Raw genomic sequence first — 25,462 nt, forward strand, 5'->3', positions numbered from 1 at the left:
GATGAAGTCACAGTCTTTTGTGCTTACAGCTTAGGTTGAAACCAGGTGCGAGCATGGTTGGCAACAATAGTGTTTGCAGATATCCAGGCCAGGTGAGGCTGTTTTGAACCAGTTTCTATGGCGATGAATGGCTATGATACCACACTCTGATACTCTATCAGATCAGGGTAACAAAATGGAGCCCATCTCCAAGTCACTATTTCACACGTGTCAATAAGTTCCCATTGAAATATATTCTCAAAGTGAAAAGAAATCAGAGAATCTACAAAACATTGGGAAGATAGAGTTTTGGAGGTTTTCAGAGGAAGACTATGGTTCAACAGACCACAAAAATACACATGTATGTCGTTTGAAAATACGCCGAAGCACAAGTATTACACTTCCCCTGCAAAATTCAAAGGAATGCATGTGCAATTTCCAAATCCAATGCCTTCTGAAAATGAATTCAATCTAATTAAATACAGCTGATCAGTAGTATACTACATGTGTAATCTGTTGTAGTGTCTTAGTACGACAAAATGATTGGGCTTGGAAAGGTCCATTCTATTCATAAGACCCTGCCTGAATTCTGTTGAGCACAGAGCAAATGAGGGACACGCTGTATACAGGCACCCACAGCCAGCGATCGCCCGGTGATTTCAGTTCGTCTTTTATGACTTGGCGTACATGGCGTCGATGTCAGCCTGGAACATCTCCTTGATGGCGGCGCGCTTGTTCTTGAAGGTGGGCGTCAGGAGGTTGTTTTCGATGGTGAACTGCTCCGGATGAAGGACAAACTCTCGTACCTGAAGGCAAGGAATGACGACTTGTCCACATTATATTCTTTCAATAGCGGTACACGCCATTCGCTCTTTTTTCCTTTTTTTTTAATCCATTAACCATGATACAAATTGCAGCAACAAATATTGAGCGATGAAACAATATAATGTTCATGTTTAAAAAGGGTAAATATTCCTCATTCATTTACTTATTCTACAATAGCTGGAAATTCAAACTATAACCAATATTCATTCAATAACGAACATCGATTTTCTATGCTAGGATCATACTTCAAACGTCAGCGTTCACGAAAAATTGAGGATTCAGCTCACTTTCTTCTGTTTATTTATGCTCATAAAGAGACAGAAGATTCGTATGATGCAAGATGGTCATAAGGAAATGCAATAAATCTGATTTTACTCATCTAGTTTTCTGTTCATTTACTCCATTTAATCCATCTTACGTCATCATGTTTTCATTATCCTCAATGTCTGAATCAAATAAAATCTGAAACTTCGAAAAGTCTTTGATAAGAAGCAATGACTTACCATTTCAAAGCCACAGAGTTTCCCGTCCCGACACATCTTGTCCACCTCAATCCCGATGGCCTTCCGCACAGTCTATGTAATGACAAATATTGAGCGAAAACAATACTACATGCCTCCGGAAGAATTTGACAAGCAAAATGCAGCCAATGCAGTAATCTAAATTGATGAGATTGAAGAGATTAAGGCTTTTTTTACTCGATCACATTGCTCAATTGCTCCAGCTGCAATCCATAGAGTACCACAGTGTGATGTCATAGCTATTCATCACCATAGAAACTGGTTCTAAACAATATCACATTGCCTGGTCTGTGAACACTATTGTTGCTAACCATGATCGCACCTGGTTCCAAGCCATGCTGTAATTAAATACTGTTACATCATCACTTCGGTACTCTATATCCACGTCTAATAAAACATTGATTTATAATCTAATTGGTGATTGAAAACTATTGATTTTGTTAGTTCGGAATTTAGTACCTATGACTGTTTCTCTAACATGGCAACATGTAATGGCGGTGAACAAAACTAATACACAGAGAAAATTGACACAGCCTACGTTTTTCAACTTGATTCTAAACATCGGGGGAAAATTAGTGAGTTAGTAAAAAAAGTAAATACTTTGCTTGCAATGTCTCTTGAGAACGTTTTCTTTAGCATGAAATAAACCGCGTTGAGAAGAAAGAAAAAAGCACATTCCCGGGAAAGTCAGATTTTGGAATACAAACCTCGTTTTTGGAGAGCTCTTCAGTGGTTCCAGACAAGTCATTATTAGCGGCGAATTTCTTCAGCTCGTCCTCGTCCGGCACAATGACTGCCACATTATATGACTATACAGGTTAAAGGGGAACGAAAGAAGGGTGACACCAAGCGCTTGACAACAAATTTTTGGTCATAGATTGTGGTTTTTCAGCATCGATGTCTCTTTATCATTTCTATGCATCTGAACTGAATGACAATGATTTTCCCTTGACAAGGGGAGTCGTTCAAACATGCTCCCAAGGAAGACAATATCAAGTCATTTGTGTTTCTAGAATGATCTGCTAATTGAGGAAATTCACACATACAACCAGTGTCCTGGAAAATGCCTTCACTGTTATTCCATACGATACATATTTTTTGAGATGGTTGGGAGTCAGTTAAAATATCAATAAGTCATATAAACTGTAAATTTCCTATCCATGGTTTCTTCGAAAATATTGCCTATCAGACCTGAATATGGCTATTATCATTCTTGTCACATATCAATTTATCAATCAATACAAATAAGAACGTATTATAGTAACTATGCACATGTACTCAGCAATTCAATTATATCGAAGAGTAAGCATGCCAGTTGCCGGTCAAGAAATATATGAAGTCAGACTACTGCAAAGACGACAAAGTCCTCCAAAAGGAGATATGCACTTGGGCTATGGAAAAACAATATAAGATGGTGCACACGGAGGCATTATCAACAGAGATCTAAAGCATGTCGATGGGCGGCATGGTTACAAAAAGGTGAAAATAATGAACTTTCTCTTCCCATTGTCTCTTGTTGATTGTCCTGTCTACGTCTTTGTTTTTCCCCCTAGCGTCTGTGGGCCTCTGTGTGTGTGTGTGTGTGTGTGTGTGTGTGTGTGTGTGTGTGTGTGTGTGTGTGTGTGTGTGTGTGTGTGTGTGTGTGTGTGTGTTCAGGCTCTTGTAGATAATTAGTATCGACGTCTTCTTCGTCATCGTCCTCGCTATACTTAAAATTACTATCAACTCACCTGTAAGCTTTCACCATAGACAAACGCCTGGGCGATAAGATTGCTCCGGATGATGATGTTTTCGATTTTCTCCGGTGCGACGTATTCGCCCTGTGACAGCTTGTAGATGTGCTTCTTGCGATCAATGATTTTCAGAGTTCCGTTCTGTTAGCAACAATAAGAGTCAAGCAAATTGTAAACAATTCGGCACTTTTAAATTAGTTTGATTGGACTAGCTTGCATGTTCACTACGATTTCAAACACAAAATTATGCTTTTCTTCTCTATTCCAAGCAAGACCAGAACACTATTTACAGAGCAAAAGCGAGCTAAAGGTAAAAATCACGTTTCACTCTAAAGCAATTCTCCACTTTTATCTACAATTTTGAATACTTCTCAACACCCATCGACACATCTCAACACCCCCCGAACCTTTTTTCACCCTTCGACATTTTTTCGTCACCCCTCGACCCTTTTCGTCACCCTCGACCCTTCTGGTCACCCTTCTGTCCTTCTCAACACCTCTCGACAGGTTTCGACACCCCTCGACCCTTCTCGTTACCCTTCGACATTTCTCAATACCTCTCGACCTTTATCAGTGCTCCTCGACCCTTGTTGTTAACCCGTCGACTCTTTTCGACACACCTCGAATCTTCTCGTCACCATCGACTTTTCTCGTCACCCCTCGACCCTTCTCGGTACTCCTCATCCCTTGTCGTCACCCGTCGACAATTATCGACAGACCTCGACATCTCTCGACTTTTCTCGTCACCCGTCTACATTTTTCGCCACCCCTCGACCCTTCTCGTCTCTTCTCGACGTTTATCGTCACCCCTCTACCCTTTTCATTATCCCTCGACTTTTCTCGTCACCCCTCTAACACTTTTCGACACCCCTCGACCCTTCTCATCTCTTCTCGTTGTTTATCGTCGCCCCTTTACCCTTTTCGTCATCCCTCGACTTTTCTCGTCACTCCTCTAACACTTTTCGCAACCCCTCGACCCTTCTCGTCTCTTCTCGACGTTTATCGTCACCCCTCTATCCTTTTCGTCACCCCTCGACTTTTCTCGTCACCCCTCTAACACTTAACACCACCCTCGACCCTTCTCGTCTCTTCCCGACGTTTATCGTCACCCCTCTACCCTTTTCATCATCCCTCGACTTTTCTCGTCACTCCTCTAACACTTTCCGCCACCCCTCGACCCTTCTCGTCTCTTCTCGACGTTAATCATCACCCCTCTACCCTTGTCGTCATCCCTCGACTTTTCTCGTCACCCCTCGACCATTTTCTTCACCCGTCAATACTTTGCGACACACCTCGATCCTTCTCGTCACCCCTCGATCCTTTACAATACCCCTCGACCCTTCTCGTCACCCCTCGACTTTTCTCAACACTCCTTGACCCTTCTCAATACTCCTTGTCCCCTGTCGTCACCCGTCGACTTTTGTCGTCATCTATTGGGCCTTCTTGTCACCCCTCAACCCTTGTCGACACCCCTCGACACTTCTCAAGAGCCCTTGACTCTTCTCGTCGCCCTACTGGCATAAGTCGACACTACTCGCCATTTTGCAATCATGCCCGAGTTTCCTTGCTCCCACCCAAGACTTACCGGAAGCCACTGTCCGACGTCGCCCGAGTGCAGCCAGCCATCAGCGTCCAAGGCCTCGTCAGTCTTCTCCTTGTTTTTGTAGTATCCCGCGAAAATATTAGGACCCTTCATACACACCTGTATTTCACATTCAATCAGACAAAAACATAAGTGATAAGAAGCTGTTAATATTAATAGTTTGTGTGTATTTAGTGTTCTTTTTTATTTTTTAAACAAAGACTTTAGTCCTTTTTTATCTTTTCCCATACGTTGCTGATGCAATGAGGATTACTTTTTGCATTCCCTTTATTTCTCTGTTTCTCTTTCTTTTTCCCTTTTTTGAGGGGGGAGCATTGAGATTTGTATGTGATAAGGCAGGGTCAGAAAAAGAACAAGACAAAAAGACTTTGTGCAGGATTTCTTTTGGAGTCTAAATAGGACAGTATGCTGTGTCCATTTAAGAGAGAGGGTTGATGATAGGAGCGTCAAATATGTAACAATCATATTTAAAAAATTAATTTAAGCAGTAGTGTCATGATCTTTTATCTTTTTACAAAGTCTATTGACATAATAAACATTCAGATACAAATGAATGCCAGACATATCAATAAGTGAATATCTTTTATGTCACCATTTTTGGAATTACATTTACCTGTAATTTTAAACTCACAATGTTCAATTTTTCTTTTCTTTCCTTTTTACCCTTGAATGTAAAGACGATTTTGAGGGATGGTAAATGAGATAAGTACAGTAAATGCTTTGGCTGTTGTTGTTTTCTTTTTTTAATCGATATTGATCACTGACCTCTCCTTTGTCGTCTTTGGCAAAGTATCCCATTTCGGGAATGTCCACTAGCTTCACCATGTTGCACGGGAGCGGGGTTCCAACGTGTCCGCTCTCCGTCTCCCCCGGTGACGTACAGGTACACGCGGCTGCGCTCTCCGTCTGACCGTAGGCCTCTGAAATCTAGAGAATTTGAAATGATAAGCTGTTATACGTATGACCCTCTGCAGAAGACTGTCTGGGCGGTAAGAGCGATCCATCCTCAGCATGATAATACAAAATGACAGGAACAAGCGTCTTCAATTCTTGTTAAAGGGACGTTATAGTTTTGGTTGAGATGGGGGCTTTCAGATATTTTTTTGTGAAATAATGAGAAACTAATTAGGAAGTAGGCCTATGGAAGAGCATTCAATTCTACGAGGAATTCCTAGTTTATTTGATGGGACCCACTTTTTATTAGGACCACTTTATTGTGGGGAGTATCTAAGTAATTCCAAGACCGATTTTCATCAAATAAATTTTGAATTCCTCTTAGATTTTTTCATATCTCATAAATGGTTTCTCATTATCTTGCAAAAACTATATCACGCCTTTATAGATATAAGATGAACGCAATTCCTAGAGCTTTATCGTATTCCTAATGTGCTAAGTAAAGAGCTGCTGTTATGAATGATCAGAAAATAACTTTATACATGAAAGTCGAAATTAAAATAAGAAAAATACGTCAAGATTTGTAATAAACTCTCAATCAATACTTTCTGGTGCGTCCATTACCTCAATTTCTCAGAGCTCTGATTCACAAACAAAGGCATTCTTGTACGATATTGAATCTTATGTAATAGTGACATTATAATTGTCCATGCGGATTTGGTATTGATCTTCACATTCTCACCATCCAACTACATTGTATTACCTAACTCGCTGCCTCCATAGGAAACTATTAAGTTTTTGTCTACTTTATTTCATGACCTAGGTGTTACAATGTCGCAAGTTCAAAGAAACAATGCGCTTTTTCTAGCAGGCGAGGAAACCATTATGGTTTGATTTGCGCACCTTGCATCCAAAAACGACCCGGAAGAACTCGAGAACTTCCGATGAGATGGGTGCACTTCCGGTGATCATCCAGCTGACGTTTCCACCCAGTAAAGCCTTCGATAGGATTCAGAGAAAGACTTGTGGGTAATCGATTATTCAATAACAAAGTAAACATGGTGGAAATGAGGTCGATTTATCTAACGGTCAGAAACTAGAAATCTACAGCAGCATCTTGCGGCATTGTATATCATTCACATTACATAATAGAAGGAAGTAATTTTACAGTGACTTTGATGCACAATAATTCATGATGCTGTTTTGTTTGTGACTACAATTATTCATAGTTTCGTCTCTTTGAGGTAATTTAGTAGTATTACTTGAACATACGTGGTATACATTTACAACTTGTATTTCGAAACAGTAAAGATACAAAGATAAGTTTTCATTCTTTCATTTCATGATTCTTGTAAAAATTGTTTCAGGTCAACCGTGGTAAGCATGAAAGACAGAGACGCAAATCACTTCTCTTAACTTGACGCATATATCATACAAGGCAAACGACACATCTTAATTTTACAATTTCCAGTTTCCTTCGTTATTCGACAACATCTAAAATCACATTACCGAGCGAAAATACTGAGTGAATGCTTTCAAATGTCATGATCTTACTTTCAAATATGATATAATCACTCATAGCGATATAAACTAAGCTGCCACTCTGCACTGATTAATAATTACCATTTCTCGTTTGGATTCTAGTTCAGTGTTTTTGTAACATGATTTTCGAAACCCTTTGTTTGTTTCTCTTTTTCTAAAATAAACATCGAAAATGGTGTAAAATTCATCAGACACCAACAGCAACAAGCAAGAGTTGGTTAAAAGACTACATGCCTCCACCCTCGTCCTCATTCAGGAGAAACACAACGAAAAATGCCGAGAGCAGTGATCATAACTCTACTCAATGATTCCTTCTCATGGCGAGAATGTTTGCGAGAACTTTTACAAGTTCTTTTAGAGGGAATTCCTACCTGGACTTTGGAGAACACTAGGCTATCGAACCAGGAATCTCTCCTTACGATGCCACTGGAGAGGGGATAAGAGAAAGCAAAAATAATTTGCAATAATTTTGCACTTCCGTAAAAACAACATCACGAAGTGACCAGCACTTTCGACCAACGAGAATGAAATGAATGGACAAAAGATGATAAACATGTGCCATCAAAATGTATGATCGCAATAATGGACACGACGTAGACCAACAAGCGACCTTCAAATAATATTAATGAAAATATATTCAAGTAACAAAAAATAATCATGCCTCTACAGATCATTTTACCTCGATATCAATATATCATACTAATAAGAAGGAAGTTTAAATCTTACCTGGACTGAACGACAAATCAATCCTTGCCATTCCCATAACGATTACTACTATGCCACAAAACTCACCGTTTCCACTAAAGTTGCTTCTGTGGCCACTGTAACAATGCCTGTACTGCTAATTCAGTCTATCGACAATGAGTCATTAACCAACAATTGCACGCGTTTCGTGTCATGTTCTATCACAAACTTGAAGTGTTTGACAGTGAGAAACAACGGATGTACATTCTGCATACAAAGACATCAAATACGTCTCACCTGTCGGTCTCGCGACGTTTGAAATAGTAGGCCAAGTTGAAGAGATTTCGCTTGATGAAGGACGCCGAATTGATGCCGTTCATGATCTGAGTCAAAATAAATGGTGGTGAAAATGTGGGTGTTTTTAGATTTCCTTTGGGTAAAACTCTAAACCCCAAACACAGCATCTAGGACTGAAACAGTGAAGAAACATACAAGGAAAATTTCAAATTCGTTCACGTCTGAAATCATGTAAAAATGATATCCAAAATTATCAGAAATATTACAACTGCGTGAAGTGATGTGATATCTGTAGTGAAATATTCCTGCATATGTATTTTCTTTTCACATTATATTTTGTTACAATAGGTGCAACTTTATCTCGTGAAGTGATGTGATGTGCGCCATCTGTAGTCAGTGGCCACGCATGCTTCATGTTATTATTTTCGTCTCCAATGCAATCATTATAATTATGCAGCTTTACGTACATGATTACCTTGTTACTCATTATCAGTTATTGATGTTGTGAAAAGCCAGAAACTGCCAATGACTCCATAGATATGTCAGCATTTCCATTTAATTGTGTGATGTTGTTTTTTTTTTTTTTTCAAAAAAAAAAAAATCTGTTGATATCTGCTCGCCCATCTCTGATATTCGGTATTGGTAGTATACATCGGTTTAACAGCAATTTCCTGTTGCTGAATTCGATACTAAATGAGCTTGCATTGAAAGGGAATTTCTTTTCTCCGATAGAAATTTATTAAACAGAAGAAAAAAAAAACATGCTTATGACGAAAAAATTTTTCCAGGGATCAGAAAGGGGCGAGCAACAATAAACAAACAAAAAGAAATAGAGGACTTTATCTGTCAATATTTCGGTAAGTTTCCATCGATGTGGTATAACTCGAGCACGGCTGTCTTCTATGTTGTATTTGATACGTAATGTCACGACATGAACGAACACAAAAGATGTCCGTTCTCTTGTCGCCCTAAAGTTGACAAGCAATAACTATATGCACATAAGAATCATTGTTATACCTTGTCGTAGAGCTTGTTGGCTAGGCGGGGCACGCCGGGAAAGATGTCCGGCTTGAGGACCTGCATGTCATTTACGAGCGTTTTCACGTCCCCGCGGAAGAATCCCACTTTGCATCCGTGCTGGAATAGCATAGCCTGCAAACAAGTATCAGACGGATCACACTGTTACTCATACATCAACACCTGTTGAGTTGCCATGGCAACAGTCTAACTATAGTACATTCCATATCTCTCATCATGGGGAAATGTCAACCACAGTACAAGCAACAACAAACCAACCAACTGATTATATCGACTCACACTATGAGGAGAAATAGCTATAAATGAAGGATATGGTTTGAATAAATTTTCGAGGCCTCCTTTTCTCTCCTTTGTTTATGTTTATATCGCTTAATCACAGCGACGGTGAACTTACAGAGGGTAAGTACGTGACGTACGTATTCTTGCATTCCTGGCTTGTTTTTCCACATCTTATGATGAAAATAAAACGTTTCAGTCTCTGCTATATACTACCACCGTGTAAACATATAATCAAGTGCTCAAACATTTCCGCCAATTTAAGTCCCAATACATCAGTTGGTTTAGACTGCTTCTGTCTCTCGCACGATTGTTTGTACTATCAGGGTAAACTGATGCGTAGCCGGAATGGCTAATCCAGTTCGGAGTAATGCTTCACTGATAATTACGAAACTTTTCTAATCTCCAATCAAAGAATGGAACTCCAAGAACACGCCACGTTATCTTTACAAGCCAAGTCCAACAGACATCTTACGAGGTCTTCGTAGCATTGACTTAGCTAGCATTTAACTTTGGGAATAAGAACCGGCCTTGCCCTTCTTCTGTCGCTACCTTTAGAATTCAGCGCATTCAATGTGTTTGGTGTTATTTTCTACTCCTTAAACCAAGGTTTTAGTCTTTATTCATTTTCCTAATTCTCATTAAAGCTGATTTGGATGATGGGAGTTTGTTCGTTGTATTGACTGACGTGATATGTGACAAGTATTTGATACTTCCTATCTGGCTAAATATACAGCCCAATGGATTACGGAGTTATAGGGATACTAATACCCTTAGACCAACAAGATAATTCATCAGACCAACAAGATAATTCATCTATTAAGTATAGTTGTCCATTGTCAGCCCGTCACTAACAGTGAATAATATAATTCTCTTCATACTTAGCAAAGTAAATTGTAAATTTGTAACGTGCGAGTGGTACCAAGGAGACTCTAGATTCCATTCCAATTTTCTGGAAAATCAGTGCTAACACTGTCAGAGGGCCATCGTTGACAGATAAGACCACTATCTCTTTCACTGTATACACAGGAAGCACTGGTCTTGTGCAAAACCGGTGCAGTGCAAAAAGCGGACATTAATGCTAGATTATACAGTAAGCAAAACGAACGACACAAAGAAATGGAATCTTACGTCGAGAGTGTGTTCATAGGCGTGGGCCAGAGGCAGATACGAGATGGAAGTCGATCCCGGTGCGCATTCGAAGACGGGCTGCATGATGAAAAGGGATATGATATCACGAAGAGTTTCATCGTAAAACGGATTAGGTGTCATTTCAAAACAATTTGAAGTAAGTCCATCACCAGACATGGCAATATAACACATTTCCACAGATACCCCACTTTATTACATAACGAGGAATATTCTTAAGTTACACTGCAAAAAGTCCGGTGTTAAATAGTGAACACCGAGCTGGTATTAAATTTTCGGTGCTCATTTATGGTGTTAAATTAACACCTCCGGGTGTCATTTCCAAATTTTAAACTGTTTTTTGAAGAGTTTCTTAGTAACTGCACTTCTTGTTGATTTTTAATTTAAACAAGACGATCAAGAATTTTACATTAAAATACTAGATTTTTGAAAAAATGTGAAAATAAATTTACACCAAAGTAACACCAGCTGGTGTGGTCTCTTATTGAAGCTGGACGGGTGTTAAACCATTGATATTAATACCAACAAATATCAAATCAACACCATGTGGTGTCATTTTGAATTAACACCAGTACAGTGTCAAAATAACACCAGGTACAGTGTCAAATTAACTCCACGAAGTGTCAAGTGAACACTTTTCAGCACCATCACAGTGCATTTTTAACACCTGTGGGTGTGGTCCTTTATTGAAGTTTGATCGGTGTTAGATTTAACACCCGTGATGTTAAATCTAACACCGATGTTTTTACAGTGTATGATTATGAATATCCCTTATTGTGTTCTCATTATTTTCTTCGATTTTGAGCAACTTTAATTGCAAATTTTCCAAATTAACGGCAACGGAGTTAACTCACTTTACAATCAAACTCTTGATATAATATGGTTAAATCACCTGTCAGAGAGAGAACTATACGCCATATATTTCGCGAGTCTGTCAATTTTAGCGAATTGGGAATTCCTGACGATTTCGCGAGTGGTTATATTCGCGATCGTGGAGTCCTGTACTGAACGGAGAAGTGTACACGCGTATGTCAAGTTAACATCGGGATCAGAGTCAATATTTTCGCGTGTCTTTAATTTCGCAAATAGCACCTGACTCGCAACATTCGCGAAAATAAGAACCTCACGAAATATTCGGCGTATAGTATAAGTATACCAGTGGAGACGTGTCTTTAAAATACCTCAGGATCAATCATATTGACACTAGACAAAAATGAGCATCGTTTTCATATTGACTGTAAGCACCCACGATTTGCGGCCTAATAGCACAAAACGTATACCGATTATTTGAAGATGCAGGAACAGAGTGTGAAAAAGCAAACAAATCTAATACCAAAAGGCTAACGTTTGTATCCTTTGGTATAATAAAGTGGCAATACTGCGAATAAAAATAGAATCATCAGCGGGCACACACGCACTTGCAAAAGTCTCTGCATATTCAAACACAGACACACTGTCACAAACGATATGGAAAACGTAGATTTAATCTGCGTCTTTGAGAACGAGGGACATCGACGTATATCATGCTGTGTATGAAGCAAATCTAAGCAACCGTTATCATCAAATTACATGTATACCAGTACTCACTTTGATGTGAGGATAAATGCCAGATATATCGGCTACGAGTGTCTTTTGTAGAGTCATGGCACCTTTTGGGACACCTAGAATGGTAAAATATATAAATACAAAATAGTTAAACAAACTGGTAGAACGACAGCATTAGAAATCAATATGTTAGGATTGTATGAACGAGTTCTTCCGATATCTCAGATTTTACTCATCGTTATCATAATAACATGACCAATACATCACCTTTAACAATAGAAACCCATTTTCAGAGCTTAATACAGTTGAAATTTCTTTTCGCAATACGTTAAAATAGCAGAGGGAATCTACAAAAGCTATCACAGCTGTATCCTGTGTGAGATTTGGACGTTGTTTGTGATCAAGAACAAAAAGCGCATGCGCTGCGCACCGGAACCTTTATAGGTCAACACATTGCATTCTTACGAAAATAGAATTTCATCTCCGCCGTTGAAGTATTTACATTAATGTCAGAGACGGATTATTCTACGCTAGACATTGCTCCTCCGTTTGTATGCACGAATGTTCGGCGAAATCTGAGTAGGGGAGGTTGAACTTGTTGATGCGTGAAAGTGCAAGGGTGAGCAGTGAAACGGCCAGCAGCAATGCTAAATAACGTCACTTGTATCCGCTTCAAAATATCCTCATAGTCACTGGTGCAGCGAAATATCATGATGTGTGTGTGTGGGGGGGGGGGGGGGGGGGAGGGAGGGGTTATCTCATGCAGTTTGAAAGATGTTTGATCAATCGCTAAGCATACGTTGGCAATACTGTGTTGAAGGTCGCTCATCTTCTTAGTGAAATAGGCCAACAATTCTACTTTAATGCAGTAATATTTTATCGCAACCATAAAAAATCTGTGATCTTAAGAACAAAATAATAAAGTTTTTGAATGTGTAAAATTCAGTACAGTTCAGGACAAGAAGAATTGTTTTGTTATCATTGTTGCTGATTGATACATTTTGCATAACTCAAAAAGTACAACAATCAAAATTTATTGCAAAATGTATAAAACAACATCGTTTCCGTCGTCATTCAAAGTAGATAAATGTAGTACTTTGGTGAATGTGGAAATAGATATAAGAATGAAAATCATTAACATTGGAGCTGAACTTAGACAGAGAGAGTATTGTAATTGAAGTTTTGATTTTAATTGTCCATAAAATTGACCACCTACCCGTTGTTCCACTCGTGAATCGAATGACAGCCAGATCGTCGGGTTTACAGGGCTGCATGGCGTTAAGAGAAGGTGAAATTAGCAAGAGTATCAGAGCCATGCTTGCTTTACTTTCATTACCAACAGGATAAACTAAAATCTTGAGAATCGCCCTTGTAATATAAATTCGAGATTAATAATTATACGCATATCCATATCTTGCACATTCGATTTTGAATTGATGCATTGGGTATCATGTTTGGCACTCCCTAGATTTCATGGATTTCCAGCCTAATATAACGCTATGTCGAAATGATATATTGGCGTCACGAAATATGATTAGATAAAACATAAAGCGCTATGTTTCCTTGCAAACCGTCTATGAATTCTTTACAGTTATAGCTGACATTGTTTAGGGTGTTTTGATGTGACTTACAGCAGACAGGGAATACATTCGTACCCGAGCATAAAAAAAGGCATCAGTCCTGGAAATATTTTGGGTTGTGCGTACATGCGTGAAATCTATTCAAAATGTCACTGCCGGCAAATGGGCGGCGGAAAAAAAAAATGTCAAGAAAAGAGCAATTATGTTCTCACCGATGGATCCTTTAGGTTCTCTTTACCCTCTTTGAGTAGATCTTCAAAAGCGATCACTTCCACATCGACTGCCTTCGCCTGACCCTTGACCTCGTCTGTGATTGGAGTATCCATGACAACGATTTTTTTAAGGGTAGGCATGCTTTGGCTCTGCTCCAACAAACTGGAGACTTTGTCCATTGAATCGACGACCATGAGGGTGATGTTCGCTGCAGGAGAGAAATGGAATATGATTATCATAAACATCAGCGAAAGGGGGGGGGGGGGGGCTTCGAAAGAGGTGTAACATTGCACACCTTTTTTTAAACATATTTTCCTCTAGCAGAGTTCTGAGCTTTGGAATTCCCAAAGGGGAACTCAACATCACTTAAATATATGTCCATGATTTTAAGATAGCCAATACAATAAATGTTTAGGTAAGAATTCTCCTGGTTTGAATGATCCATAGTAAAAAAAAAAAATGACAAATAAGATACATTACGCATGCCTATTCACTTAGATTTTTATTCATAAAATAAAAACAATTTGCAAGAGAAATGGGCGACATTTTATCCTAGTCTAGAACACACACACACACACACACACACACACACACGCACACATACACACACACACATATATATATATATATATATATATATATATATATACATACATGTATATGATGTATATAAACATGTTCAGAATTCACGTATAGGCTCCATGAAAAGATTTCTGAAGAAGGCCGCTGAAAATTCGAATCGAATAAACTCATTATTTATTGGCCAAAAATGCTTATTTCCTCAAATATATATGTATATACTCATATATATACATGTGTGTGTGTGTGTGTGTGTATTTACTATATATGTTACATCATGCATGCATTTGTGTTTGTGTGTGTGCAAATTAGTATTTTTTTTTTAATGATTCAGGTGTACTCCTTGACAGGAGATATTCTGTTTCCTGTCATTATTCATTTATATCTCAACATTCAAGTGGGATATATAGCAACGAATTAAAACGAAATAAAACAGATTGCTGAGGAAAAAATTGTCTTCATGCATATACAATCAAATAAAAATGAAAGAAGCAAGGTTAATCCCTATAAGAGGATTCCACGGGCACTTACTCAGGTTGACAATGTACTCGTATCCCTCGCGTCCCAAGGTACTGTAAAGTGGGACTGTAACCATGGAGTACGTCATGCATCCCAGGTCGGTGACTATCCACTGGATTATAGAAATGCACGAGTTGGAAGAGAGTAAATTCATGTTATCGATGGTACCTTGCCGCGGGAAATCATTAATCTAGGTCCAAATAAAATCTCCGAAAGACACTGACACATTTCGATAGATGATTAGCGGGAATGCAAATACCCAAATCCAAAATATTCTCAACCTCCTTGCATTGATCATAGTGTAAGGGCATTCACAATGATTATATTATTGAAATGAAAAGAAAAGAATGATTTGTGATATGAGTTCCATCCTCTTCTATTCGATATTCTACTCTCTTTACTCTTATCTCTGATGTAATTTTATCACTATTTGTTTACCTGCACGACTATCACTTTCTACAGGTTGATGTAACAACTCTTATAGACTTTCTTGCATCAATAAAGGAGGGTTCGATTCTGAACCATGTTAATATGTTCAAGGTTGCATATTTACACATATTGGGTGTTGTGCCAAAGGAACGTGTTCTTCTAAATACAGTCAACTATCAATTACTCCCGAAATACATCTCGAATTGACATGGACATAGAAAGCCCTGGTGGAGAAGACAAACCTCTGGTCTGTTCTGACTGAAAATCCCGATTCTGGTGTCGTTGGAAGGCTCAAAGCCTCTTGCCAGCAAACCCGAACCAAAGTACTCAGCTTGTTTCCGAACCTGGAAGGAAAATGAAACACATTATAGTATCTACCGCAATGCGTAAATGTCTATAATATATACGCACGGCAACATCATTTACTCGATATATGATTTGTCATCTCTCAACATTACGTCAGTGTGAATTCCAGTGTCCTGGACACGGTGACTCTTGCCGAACAGAATATTGTCATTGAATCATTGCATTCGGGGAAAACGTGCAATTTCTCTGGCACGGTATGCACCATTTTAAATGACTTATTTTGCAAGCAAATTTGCAATCAATTGACGATTGATGCGACATATAGGATGAATAGAGGATATAACAAAACAAGTTCTGCTTATCATTCCTAAAACAACCTGTTATTATAATCATTATGATCCTTTTTATTAATTATCATCAATAACATCACATTCATTGTCCGTCTTTTTCTGACCGAATGAAACTGTTTGTATCAATATGAATGTCATAATTATAGCAATCACTATATTGTATTCATAATCATTGCTCATTGATCCCTGGATACGTGTGACCATTTTTAAGAGTATAAGGTGATCATAGTAACGTCAATGACTTTTTTTTTTACCTCGCTGTAGGACATCCATGTGTATTCTGACGTAGGACTCGTACGCCATCCAAGACAAGGTCCATCATCTGGTGTGTAAAACGAAATGACGTACTGGCGGTTGAATTTTTCTGATAATCATGTTTCTCATTACTCTCTCAAGAGAAAATGTATACACGTTAGTGACACGTAGAAGGAGTATGACGCAACCAACAAGTTACAACCGCTGTTTAGTATCCTGTCATAGCAGACACGTATATGCTTATCAGAAACTGAACGAAACATGAAAATAACGAAATGTAAGTGAGAACAATGAGCCTACAGAATAGCTAAAGCTCTTCGCGAAGACACTTGGATGAGAACATTCCCTGCATGCAGCAGCTGATAATCATGGTGTGTAATTTGCAATCATGTTTGTGATCAACCATTCTCACATCATGTCCCCTCAATTTAACTACAGGGAATGGAAGACAAAAATGATAAAAGGAATACTAGTTAACAATGGATGGTCACGCTACCAAACCAGAGCTGAACAAGGGACGCATCCCCTTTGTTCAGGTGAATGCTTAATGTTTCTCTCAACGAGTAATGTAGAATTATGCCAACAGCACATGGGTATCGAGAAACCGAATAATCATTATCATACCGTATAATCATGCAAACAGTGATCTTCTATAATTTGAAAGACGTAAACTCTCCGATGAAAGCTCGCATTTTCTTTTGAGTGCTATAAAAGTAAGCTCTTTGGGATTTTATAATCTTTCCTTCCACTTACTTGAAACTCTCTCTCCGCGTAAAAACCCCTCGTAAAGAGTTGTGACGTCATCGTAGAGTTGGGTGATGTAATATTCCCCGTTCTCGTGGTCGCATAATGGCGATATGTGTATGCGCTCGTCACCCTGCGACAAGAAAAGCATAAATAATTATTGTATATTATTTCGTAATTTAAATCTTGAAACATACAGCCATACATATACGCATTCTTACGCACCCAACGACAGTAATCATTTAAACTGAAAATGGAAGAAAAAATAAAAGAATTTCACAGAATCAAACATTCTAATGAAAGAGTATAGCACACGATGATAATGTTATCGCTTCACAAATTTTCTATTGGTTTAGACAGAAACATATTCCAAAAATCATTCAAATATAAAATCATTGTGTCGTCAATGATTTGGCAACCATGGTCCTCCCACTCTTTTATACAAGTCACCATTGTTAAGTTGACACAATTGTCAATCATTTCTCGCAAAGCTATCATGCTTGATGGTCTTTATGTCAAACGAGAAAATGTATATAGGTGCTAATTGTTCAAAAGTTTTCCCAAAATTCAGGGGAAGCTACTCTGAATGTGTAATATAGTGTCCAATATCATCGCGTCCTGAAACCAAGTTTGGAAATATACGATTTCCTTCTTTCTTTCTGCTTTTCATTGAACTGTTGACATTTTATTTGTCCGATTTGACTCCATCGATCAAAGCAAACTTCAACATGGATGAAGTGGCGTTCAAACCGTAAAGGTTGCGGGTACTTAGTGCAGCGCTTTCAAGATGGACAAAGTGAATGCATGGATAAAGATGCATCTCAACGTGTAAATCCTGCTTTACAAGCTTCTATTTTCAACAGACAAAACACACATTAAATGCATTCACAAGGGTAATCTTTTCTCTTTGTTGTGGAGAAGTGTTACTGTAAATCAAGGAAGTGATGTGTAGGTGTGTTTGTGTGCCTGTTCATAGTGAGTGTGTGTGTGTGTGTGTGTGTGTGTGTGTGTGTGTGTGTGTGTGTGTGTGTGTGTGTGTGCGTGTGTGTGTGTGTGTGTGTGTGTGCATGTATGTGTGTCCGTTTGTACGATGTGAAAAGAAACGCAACAGCGACTGTGAGATATCATGTCTGTATGTTGTGGTTTAACATGTTTACACAGCAGAGTACGTGAATAGAACAAGTTCATGCAGTCCCTTTACCGTGTACGCTGTACTGTCGTCTTCACTTCTTTCTTTTTAGAATAATGATAATAGTAACACACATTATTTTCTTATACATAATGTACCAGAATAACCCATACCACTTATGGCAACAGACCATATGCCAATATTGACGTGGAAATGCGGCTGTCACATTGTCATAGTAAAGATGAACACATGATAAAAGATTTTTTTTAATATTTTTAATTCGTCTCCCATCGTATAAGATTCGGGTCATTTGTGAGGGCATCTTGCGTCGTATGAAATGGTAGCATAATAGTGTTGGAGCGATGCTCAGTCGAGGATATGAATATATGCTTCAGCGTTCAGGATTAGGGTTAGAGTTTAATAAGTTTATTACCCTAAGACATCGAGATCAACGTTACCCTAATCCTAAACTGGGCTAATTCTAACCCTGATCCTAAAGCATATTCATATCCTCGACTGAACATCGCTGCAGCATAAGCTACGGTATTATGAAAGCCGATTATAGAGGTTCTACAGCAGCAACTTCGTTAGTGATGTCAGCTGTTCCTGTAGCCACTGTGCTTCCTCTTGCGTCCTTTGGGTAAATTTCGTAATAAACCAAAATTCACATCTTCGTGTAGCCTTTAGCGTGTGTTGCAGATGGGACCTCCTGTACTTGCTTACTCCTGAGATACATGTTATCGTATTCGTATTGTCACCTTGTGTCAACTTGTGTGACGCCACGCTTGCAAATAATCGTGATTACATTATTGTCGTGTTTGTTGATCGTTCTGTAACAAATCTGCTTTTAATCCTTCACATCTTCCATTCCTTAGCACATCTTGTCCTCAAGTATCGCTGTCCGATCATTATTTACAGTTTTGTATATTTCTCTCTTTTACGTCTTTCCTATTGAGTTGATGAACAAACGAACAAAGCATAAATTCGGCTCTCATCGTTGTAAGCTTCCGGTCATTCATGAGCCAATCTTTAGCCATCGTATATGACCGTCGATAGAGTTTCTGAGTCTCCGGTAGCAGCTTCGTGAGTGGCGCCAATTCTGAGCGAATGATTTTTGCAAATTAAATATTCGTAAGGCCACCTTGTATCAATTTCGGGAAAGTGACGACACGCTAATGATTATCAGGGACGGTATACAGCCTGGACTGTCATTCGCATTCCCAATCGTATCATTTACAATCCATTAATGTATTCAATAGCATGCCTACTGTCCACTGATTCAATCTTCTTATCTGCTTGGAAAGCCAAACATTTGATTTGCGATAAACGTGAGAAAGACGTTTGAGACGTTTGACGGATCTCTAGCCAACAAACCTCCCAACACTTCTTCGCCGTAAGAATCCACTGGGTGCAACGAATTTCGATATAAAGGTATGTATCAAAAGAGCGTCAAATCGTGATTAACATTATTACTCTCACCATCAGTGTCTTACTCGGAACTTCGCAAAGATAGGGAATACGTAACAGGAGAAAAAAATACAAAATGGTTAAGAGCGACTATGGACAGCGATATTTGAGGACAAGATGCGCGAAATGGAAAATGAAAACGATTGGAAGCAGATTTGTCACAGAACCACCAACAAACACGACAGACGTAATCACGGTGGTTAGCACATGATGATGATGATCCACAGCATTTGTATAGCCCCATATTTGTCTGTTATAGAAACATTCAAAGGCGTAGACTCCTCCAAGACAGTTAGCAATTTAATTCCCGGTGAAAAATGTGAGTTTTGAGTGAGGCTTTGAAGTGATCCAGTTTGTCAATTTCACGGAGGTATCACATGACGGTATACTTCCACAACTTGTACGAACGTTTCGTCGCCACATTCACATGTGTTCCAGTTCTCAAGATACAATGATGATATAAGGCAGCTCTGGAGATCGACGTTCGTGATTTCTTCTGCACAAAATGAATAATTCTAACCAGAAATGCATGTATAGCATTTCTTTTTAAGTTTCATACACCTTGTATGATTTAGAAATGCAAGAGAAACATAAGGTATCTATCTGGGCCTCAGTGGACTGGTAACGAATATTCTTAATATGATATTATGACCGATTCACAATGATAACGCTGGAATAGACAGAGCACATCTTCGCTGAATTCTACAAGTCACCTTGACCCAAACTATCCCATGAAAAAAGAACAATATCGGTATGAAATTTGAGACTTTGAATTGCTTCATCAGTTTTCTCCGCTCATAATGGCAGACAGAAATTTTGTAGGTTGAGTGACATTGCTTCTCTCCAAGGGTAAACTGAAGTCAATCAAGGGGTGGACGGGACAGTGAGATTGAGAGAGAGAGGGAGAGAGGGGGGGGGGATGTGTATTATTCACCCGTTGATACACAGTGGATTGCAATATTTCGTTATATCCAGCTTGCATGCATTCATTTTGCTATGTCAGCTGAGGCCTTAAGAACGCATTATGTTTGTCATGGAAGAAATCTGAATATAAGATATAAATTACAAGTATAGTATACTGGGCTGTTCATGTGATATACCGCCTTAACGTCATACTAAGCCGCCTTAATTCGGGTAAATAAGCTGATGGTTTAATAAAGCAGATTTTTCCATACATCATTCCAATTTATTTCATATGCAGGTAATAACGATATAAATAATTGTGTGGTCTCCTTTATCCAGGGTAGCCTCTTAAGTGTTGACAGTGCGCTATACCGAGGAGGAACCTGACATGATTACTCGTATTACCCCTCAGTGTTGCCAGAACCCATGTAAATACACCAGGGTTGAAAGGAACATAGTTATGGCGGGCATAGAAGCAATCATCTTTTCCATCAAAGACGTAAGTACTTCACGGGATTTGAACTCATGACCTTCAACTGGAAGTCAAGCTAGGTTACCCACTGTGCCACGGGGCCCCTCACAGTAGGTAGGTCATCTCCTATGAGTATCCTGTTTTGCATTTATTCATTTTTTGTGTATTTTGATGTATATCGCAACAACAAAAGTTGCTCCTGCTGTCAAGAAGGTCCAACTCCTGTGTTTTGATATTCGTTTTAATGCTAGAGTGAGCCACGCGGTGCTCGGGAGGTCTGCGGGCAGTAAAAGATAAGTTTTCATTCCAAACCTCTGATAATTATTATTTCGAAATAAGATTTGACATCCCACTTTAACATGCTCCAAATCGCAACCTTTAGCATTTTTGCTGATTTAGACGATCCCCTGTACACACATGACTGTTATCTGTGCTCGAAGTTTACTTTTACCTCGTGTTAACCTCATTAATTTTACCCCTCCAAGAAAAGAATAAAAAAAGGAGAGGTGCATATTCAAGAACCTTCGGAATTACGAAGCTTATTCGTTTTCATTTTCGGAATGGAATAACGAACCTTCGGAACAACGAATTCTAGCTGTCATGTTAATGGTACTCCCAACCTGAGGGTGTTTCTTTTACATTAGGGAATAATGTTTATACTACTACTATACACAAAATACAGACATACAGGCAGAAACATTTATGGCTTTAAATGCACAAATACTTGCACAGCAGTCCAAGAAGTAATGGCATTATGACTACACTTTTGTTGGTCTGTTTTTTTGTTTTTTTGTTTTTTTTTTGTTTTAAGACCGCATTAAAAAAGTATTCATAGGTACATATAACATCACATCTGTAGATTCTTTAGTGTGTTAAGATAATTATGCCTCTGCAATTTTCCGCTCCACATTCCTGGCTTCACGGTACCTGATAGATTTCTGCATTGATATGCATGCAAGAGAGTGCTAACTATTCCAAACACATACACACACACACACACACACACACACACACACACATACATTCACAGACATAACATGTATACATGCTGAGAGGGGAAAAGGCAACAAAAGATATATAGCGGAAGAGAAAATCAAGATAGGGAACTGAACATAAAAACCACATCGCCGATATCCTATGCAGATAGCAGAGGACCGACACGCTTTGGTTGTTGTTGTTTCTTGGTTTTTTTCTTTTGTGGGGAGGGGGGGCATGTTGTTGTTTCCCGACCAGGTACTCTCTAAAAAAAATCGAGTGGAAATATTCACTCTTAAAGGAGTGAATACAAAAAAAGAGTGAATTTAGAGTGAATTTCGAGTGAATTTTGAGTGAAAATGTTCATTTTCACTCGTTTTAGAGTGACCTCAGGGATCACTCCAAAATCTTCGAGTGATCCCTGAGGTCACTCCAAAATGAGTGAAAATGAACGTTTTCACTCAAATTTCACTCCAATTTCATTCTAAATTCACTCTTTTTTGTATTCACTCCTTTAAGAGTGAATATTTTCACTCGATTTTTTTTAGAGAGTACCGCATAACTTCGCTTTCTCTGTCTTTCAGGGGTATCGATGTGGATAGGATTAGGACATATCTTTCTTCCTGAAGGTACGAACCCTTTTACTTACCCCCCCCCCCCCCCCCGCAGTCCTCATTCAATCCTGTATGGCATACATTACTGAATAACGCATGACGTAATGGAATTTCTATCTCCGTGGTGTATGATCAGATTATCGATATTTCCACAATCGAGACGTTATCAGAAAAGATGTCAACGAGAATTTCTTTCTTGTAATTGATGGATTTTGATCGCATATCATTCCATCGTAATTAACTTCTATGATTAAGTGGACGTACGTATTAGAGTAAAGGAGTATGACTAAGCAGATAGCTAGGGACCAAGGGGGTAAGGGGTAATGAGGTTAGATCTCAGAATTCGGAGAAAGTTTAGGAAATGACTATGAGAGGCTTAGATGGAGTTAAAGCGGAAGTAACTTATTATTGGTCCGGACATCTAGCTTTAGGTGACCCATGCATGTCACTTTCGATGGGACAGTCTGCCGGGTGCATATCATGTCGATAGCACCTCGAGATAAGTGATAATTTTGTTAAACCTACTGATGAGTAATCCTGACTGCTTAGTCAACTGGGAGATGGGCCTTCCTGGTACAGTGGTATCAACATTCATATACAATCATGATGTGATAACATATATTATGAACACAATATAGGGCCCTATTCTATACTATAATGGAGCAAAATGATTACTGAAGTCTCTTGAGTGATATATGATAGTAGGCCTATTATGACGTTTGTGACCATTGTGTGTGCGCGCCACTCGGTAGGAGCTAGTGTTGCTATATATAGTCAGTGTGTATGAGTGATGTATTGTTAAAGTGAGACTGTGTGTATACGTGGTTCCTCAAGACAAGGAGAACGGGAAGGAAACAGAAGACAAAGAAGCAGAATGGTCGACGAATTCCGTTTATAATATTCCACACTATCAGTGCAAGTGCATATTTGTATGTTTGTACGTTGTTTTGTTTTGTCCGTATAAGTGTGCAGAGCATGTTATAGTACACGTGTCAATGGTGGCAGAGATAGATGTAGGCAGCCCATGATAGTTTTATACGCTCGATTTCGTTTCCTTGCAAAAGACTGTCAGAACTTCGTTAATGAATACTATAACGTACAGAGATGATGTACAGAGTTGATGTTGATAGAAGCTATTTACAAATATGTTTCAATTTCAAATTCTCGTAAATATGCAAAATCCTTACTTCCAAATTCAGAGTGTTATTGATAACCGGTGATGGCCACATGACCATTGCTATAAAGGTGGTGATATGCGTTTAAGCGTCATATAGGCTATGACACGCTGATAGAGATTAAAAAAGATAAGAATTAGTCAAGACTATGTTCGTATATTTAGGCAGATGGAAGAGAACACACATAAAAAAAAAGCAAATGAACTGCAAGAAAATTTCCACTTACGTCCAGCACAATGGACTGGTGATCGAGCGGGACGCGCCTGTTGATGCAAGGGTTGACTCCCCGCTCACCCATCGTGACCACACCGCTGCAGTGCGACTCCGAAGCTAGGCAGGTAGGTAATGCTATCCGCTGGATACTAATCAGGCCTTGTGACCCTATGGCACGGATCAGTGGGTGTGTAGAGAGCTGCACCTGTAGCACGAATGCGAGTGTATCAACCCTGGGATGAGCGGAACGAAACCCGAGTTGTAAGGACGATGTGACCACTTCGAACTGACGACGCCAATTCTTTGTCAGTGTGACCTGTAAAATTCGCCGGGGTTCCCACCGAGAGTCTATACAGAGAATAAGGTGTGTGCAATTTTGCTCCGAGTTCTAGAATAGGGTGATGCTGATATCAGCAACTGATGAAAAGAGTCACACATGGTTAACTTCTCTGAATAAACACCGCTTTGGTTGGATATTTATACTTCTCTTTCTGTTAACTGCGCGTAGACTGATGATCCTCCCCGCCCAGTTTTAATGTTGGCTTGTTTACTTGCTTCTTTATACTGCGTGGGACTTGTAGTGCACATAAAAATTATCACAATGTCTAATTTCTGCCTTCGTGTAACCTGCTGTAGTTGTAGAGAAATGTATATTATACTCATCTTTCCCAGGATCAAATAAAATACCTAAGTTGAAAATTATCATTTAGTACAGGTCTTTGTTGCTGACAAACAACAGCACAACGGCGTATGACAGCAGTTTAGAGCTTAGAGTTACAAGGTAACATGGTTTGAGAGGAATGCAATACCATACTCATCATCTTTCCTGGAATAAAAAAAAAAAACAACACAAAAAAAACCCCGCACGTTCATATTGTTCGGTACAGGTCCCTATTTTGTTGTTCTATTTATCGAAACATTGATTAACGTACTTCCTAGCAGCAGATTTACGGCTTAGAGTTACAAGGAAAGCGTGCAGTGCTATAGATCGTATTGATTTGTCAGCATATTTTTGTACAATAGCCGATTACGCGATGTAAAAGTCTATGGAGTCTGATTACGTAACTATAACCAATGAGAACACCTGGACATCATGTAGGCCTACTTTTGTCTGTGTAAATGACTTTGTGCTTGACCTTCAGTTAAAAACCAGCCTCTTTTCAGATGTCAAACGGGTTCGTTTTAGTCTGTTTAAGACAGCTATCTTTCATTAAACAAGCAAAATATTGTTTATAGATCAGTTGATCAATCCATGGGTATACAGTATCGTCAGCTATCAATAACTATGATTTTAACAACAGAAATTGTTGAATGTGTATTTCTATATTATCATATACATTTTTGTGACAAACGTATAGGTCGTTGACATATACAAATAATCGTATTTTGTGTGAGATGTGAGGTGGGGAAGTGGGGTAAAGACGCACGAGTAGAATCAAACAGATAAAAATCC

General features: G+C 39.0%; 1 protein-coding gene across 1 annotated transcript; it reads right to left on the reverse strand.

The window, feature by feature from the left end:
• Window positions 1-650: 650 nt before the first annotated feature.
• On the reverse strand, window positions 651-24,094 carry LOC139736939 (long-chain-fatty-acid--CoA ligase 5-like). Its single transcript, XM_071647613.1, has 19 exons — window positions 24,023-24,094; window positions 17,071-17,194; window positions 16,317-16,384; window positions 15,649-15,750; window positions 14,990-15,089; window positions 13,879-14,087; window positions 13,303-13,354; window positions 12,129-12,202; window positions 10,524-10,601; window positions 9,096-9,230; window positions 8,079-8,164; window positions 7,469-7,523; window positions 6,459-6,554; window positions 5,427-5,588; window positions 4,644-4,760; window positions 3,056-3,199; window positions 2,033-2,134; window positions 1,308-1,379; window positions 651-785 (listed from the first exon to the last, which is right to left on the reverse strand). Exons 1-19 carry the CDS (start codon window positions 24,092-24,094, stop codon window positions 651-653), a joined length of 1,983 nt encoding a protein of 660 aa, XP_071503714.1.
• Window positions 24,095-25,462: the final 1,368 nt, after the last annotated feature.

This window comes from Diadema antillarum, unplaced genomic scaffold (assembly GCF_040938485.1).
Source record: "Diadema antillarum isolate AM-2024a unplaced genomic scaffold, OU_Dant_1.0 seq00000674_RagTag, whole genome shotgun sequence".
Taxonomy (NCBI): Eukaryota; Metazoa; Echinodermata; class Echinoidea; order Diadematoida; family Diadematidae; genus Diadema; species Diadema antillarum.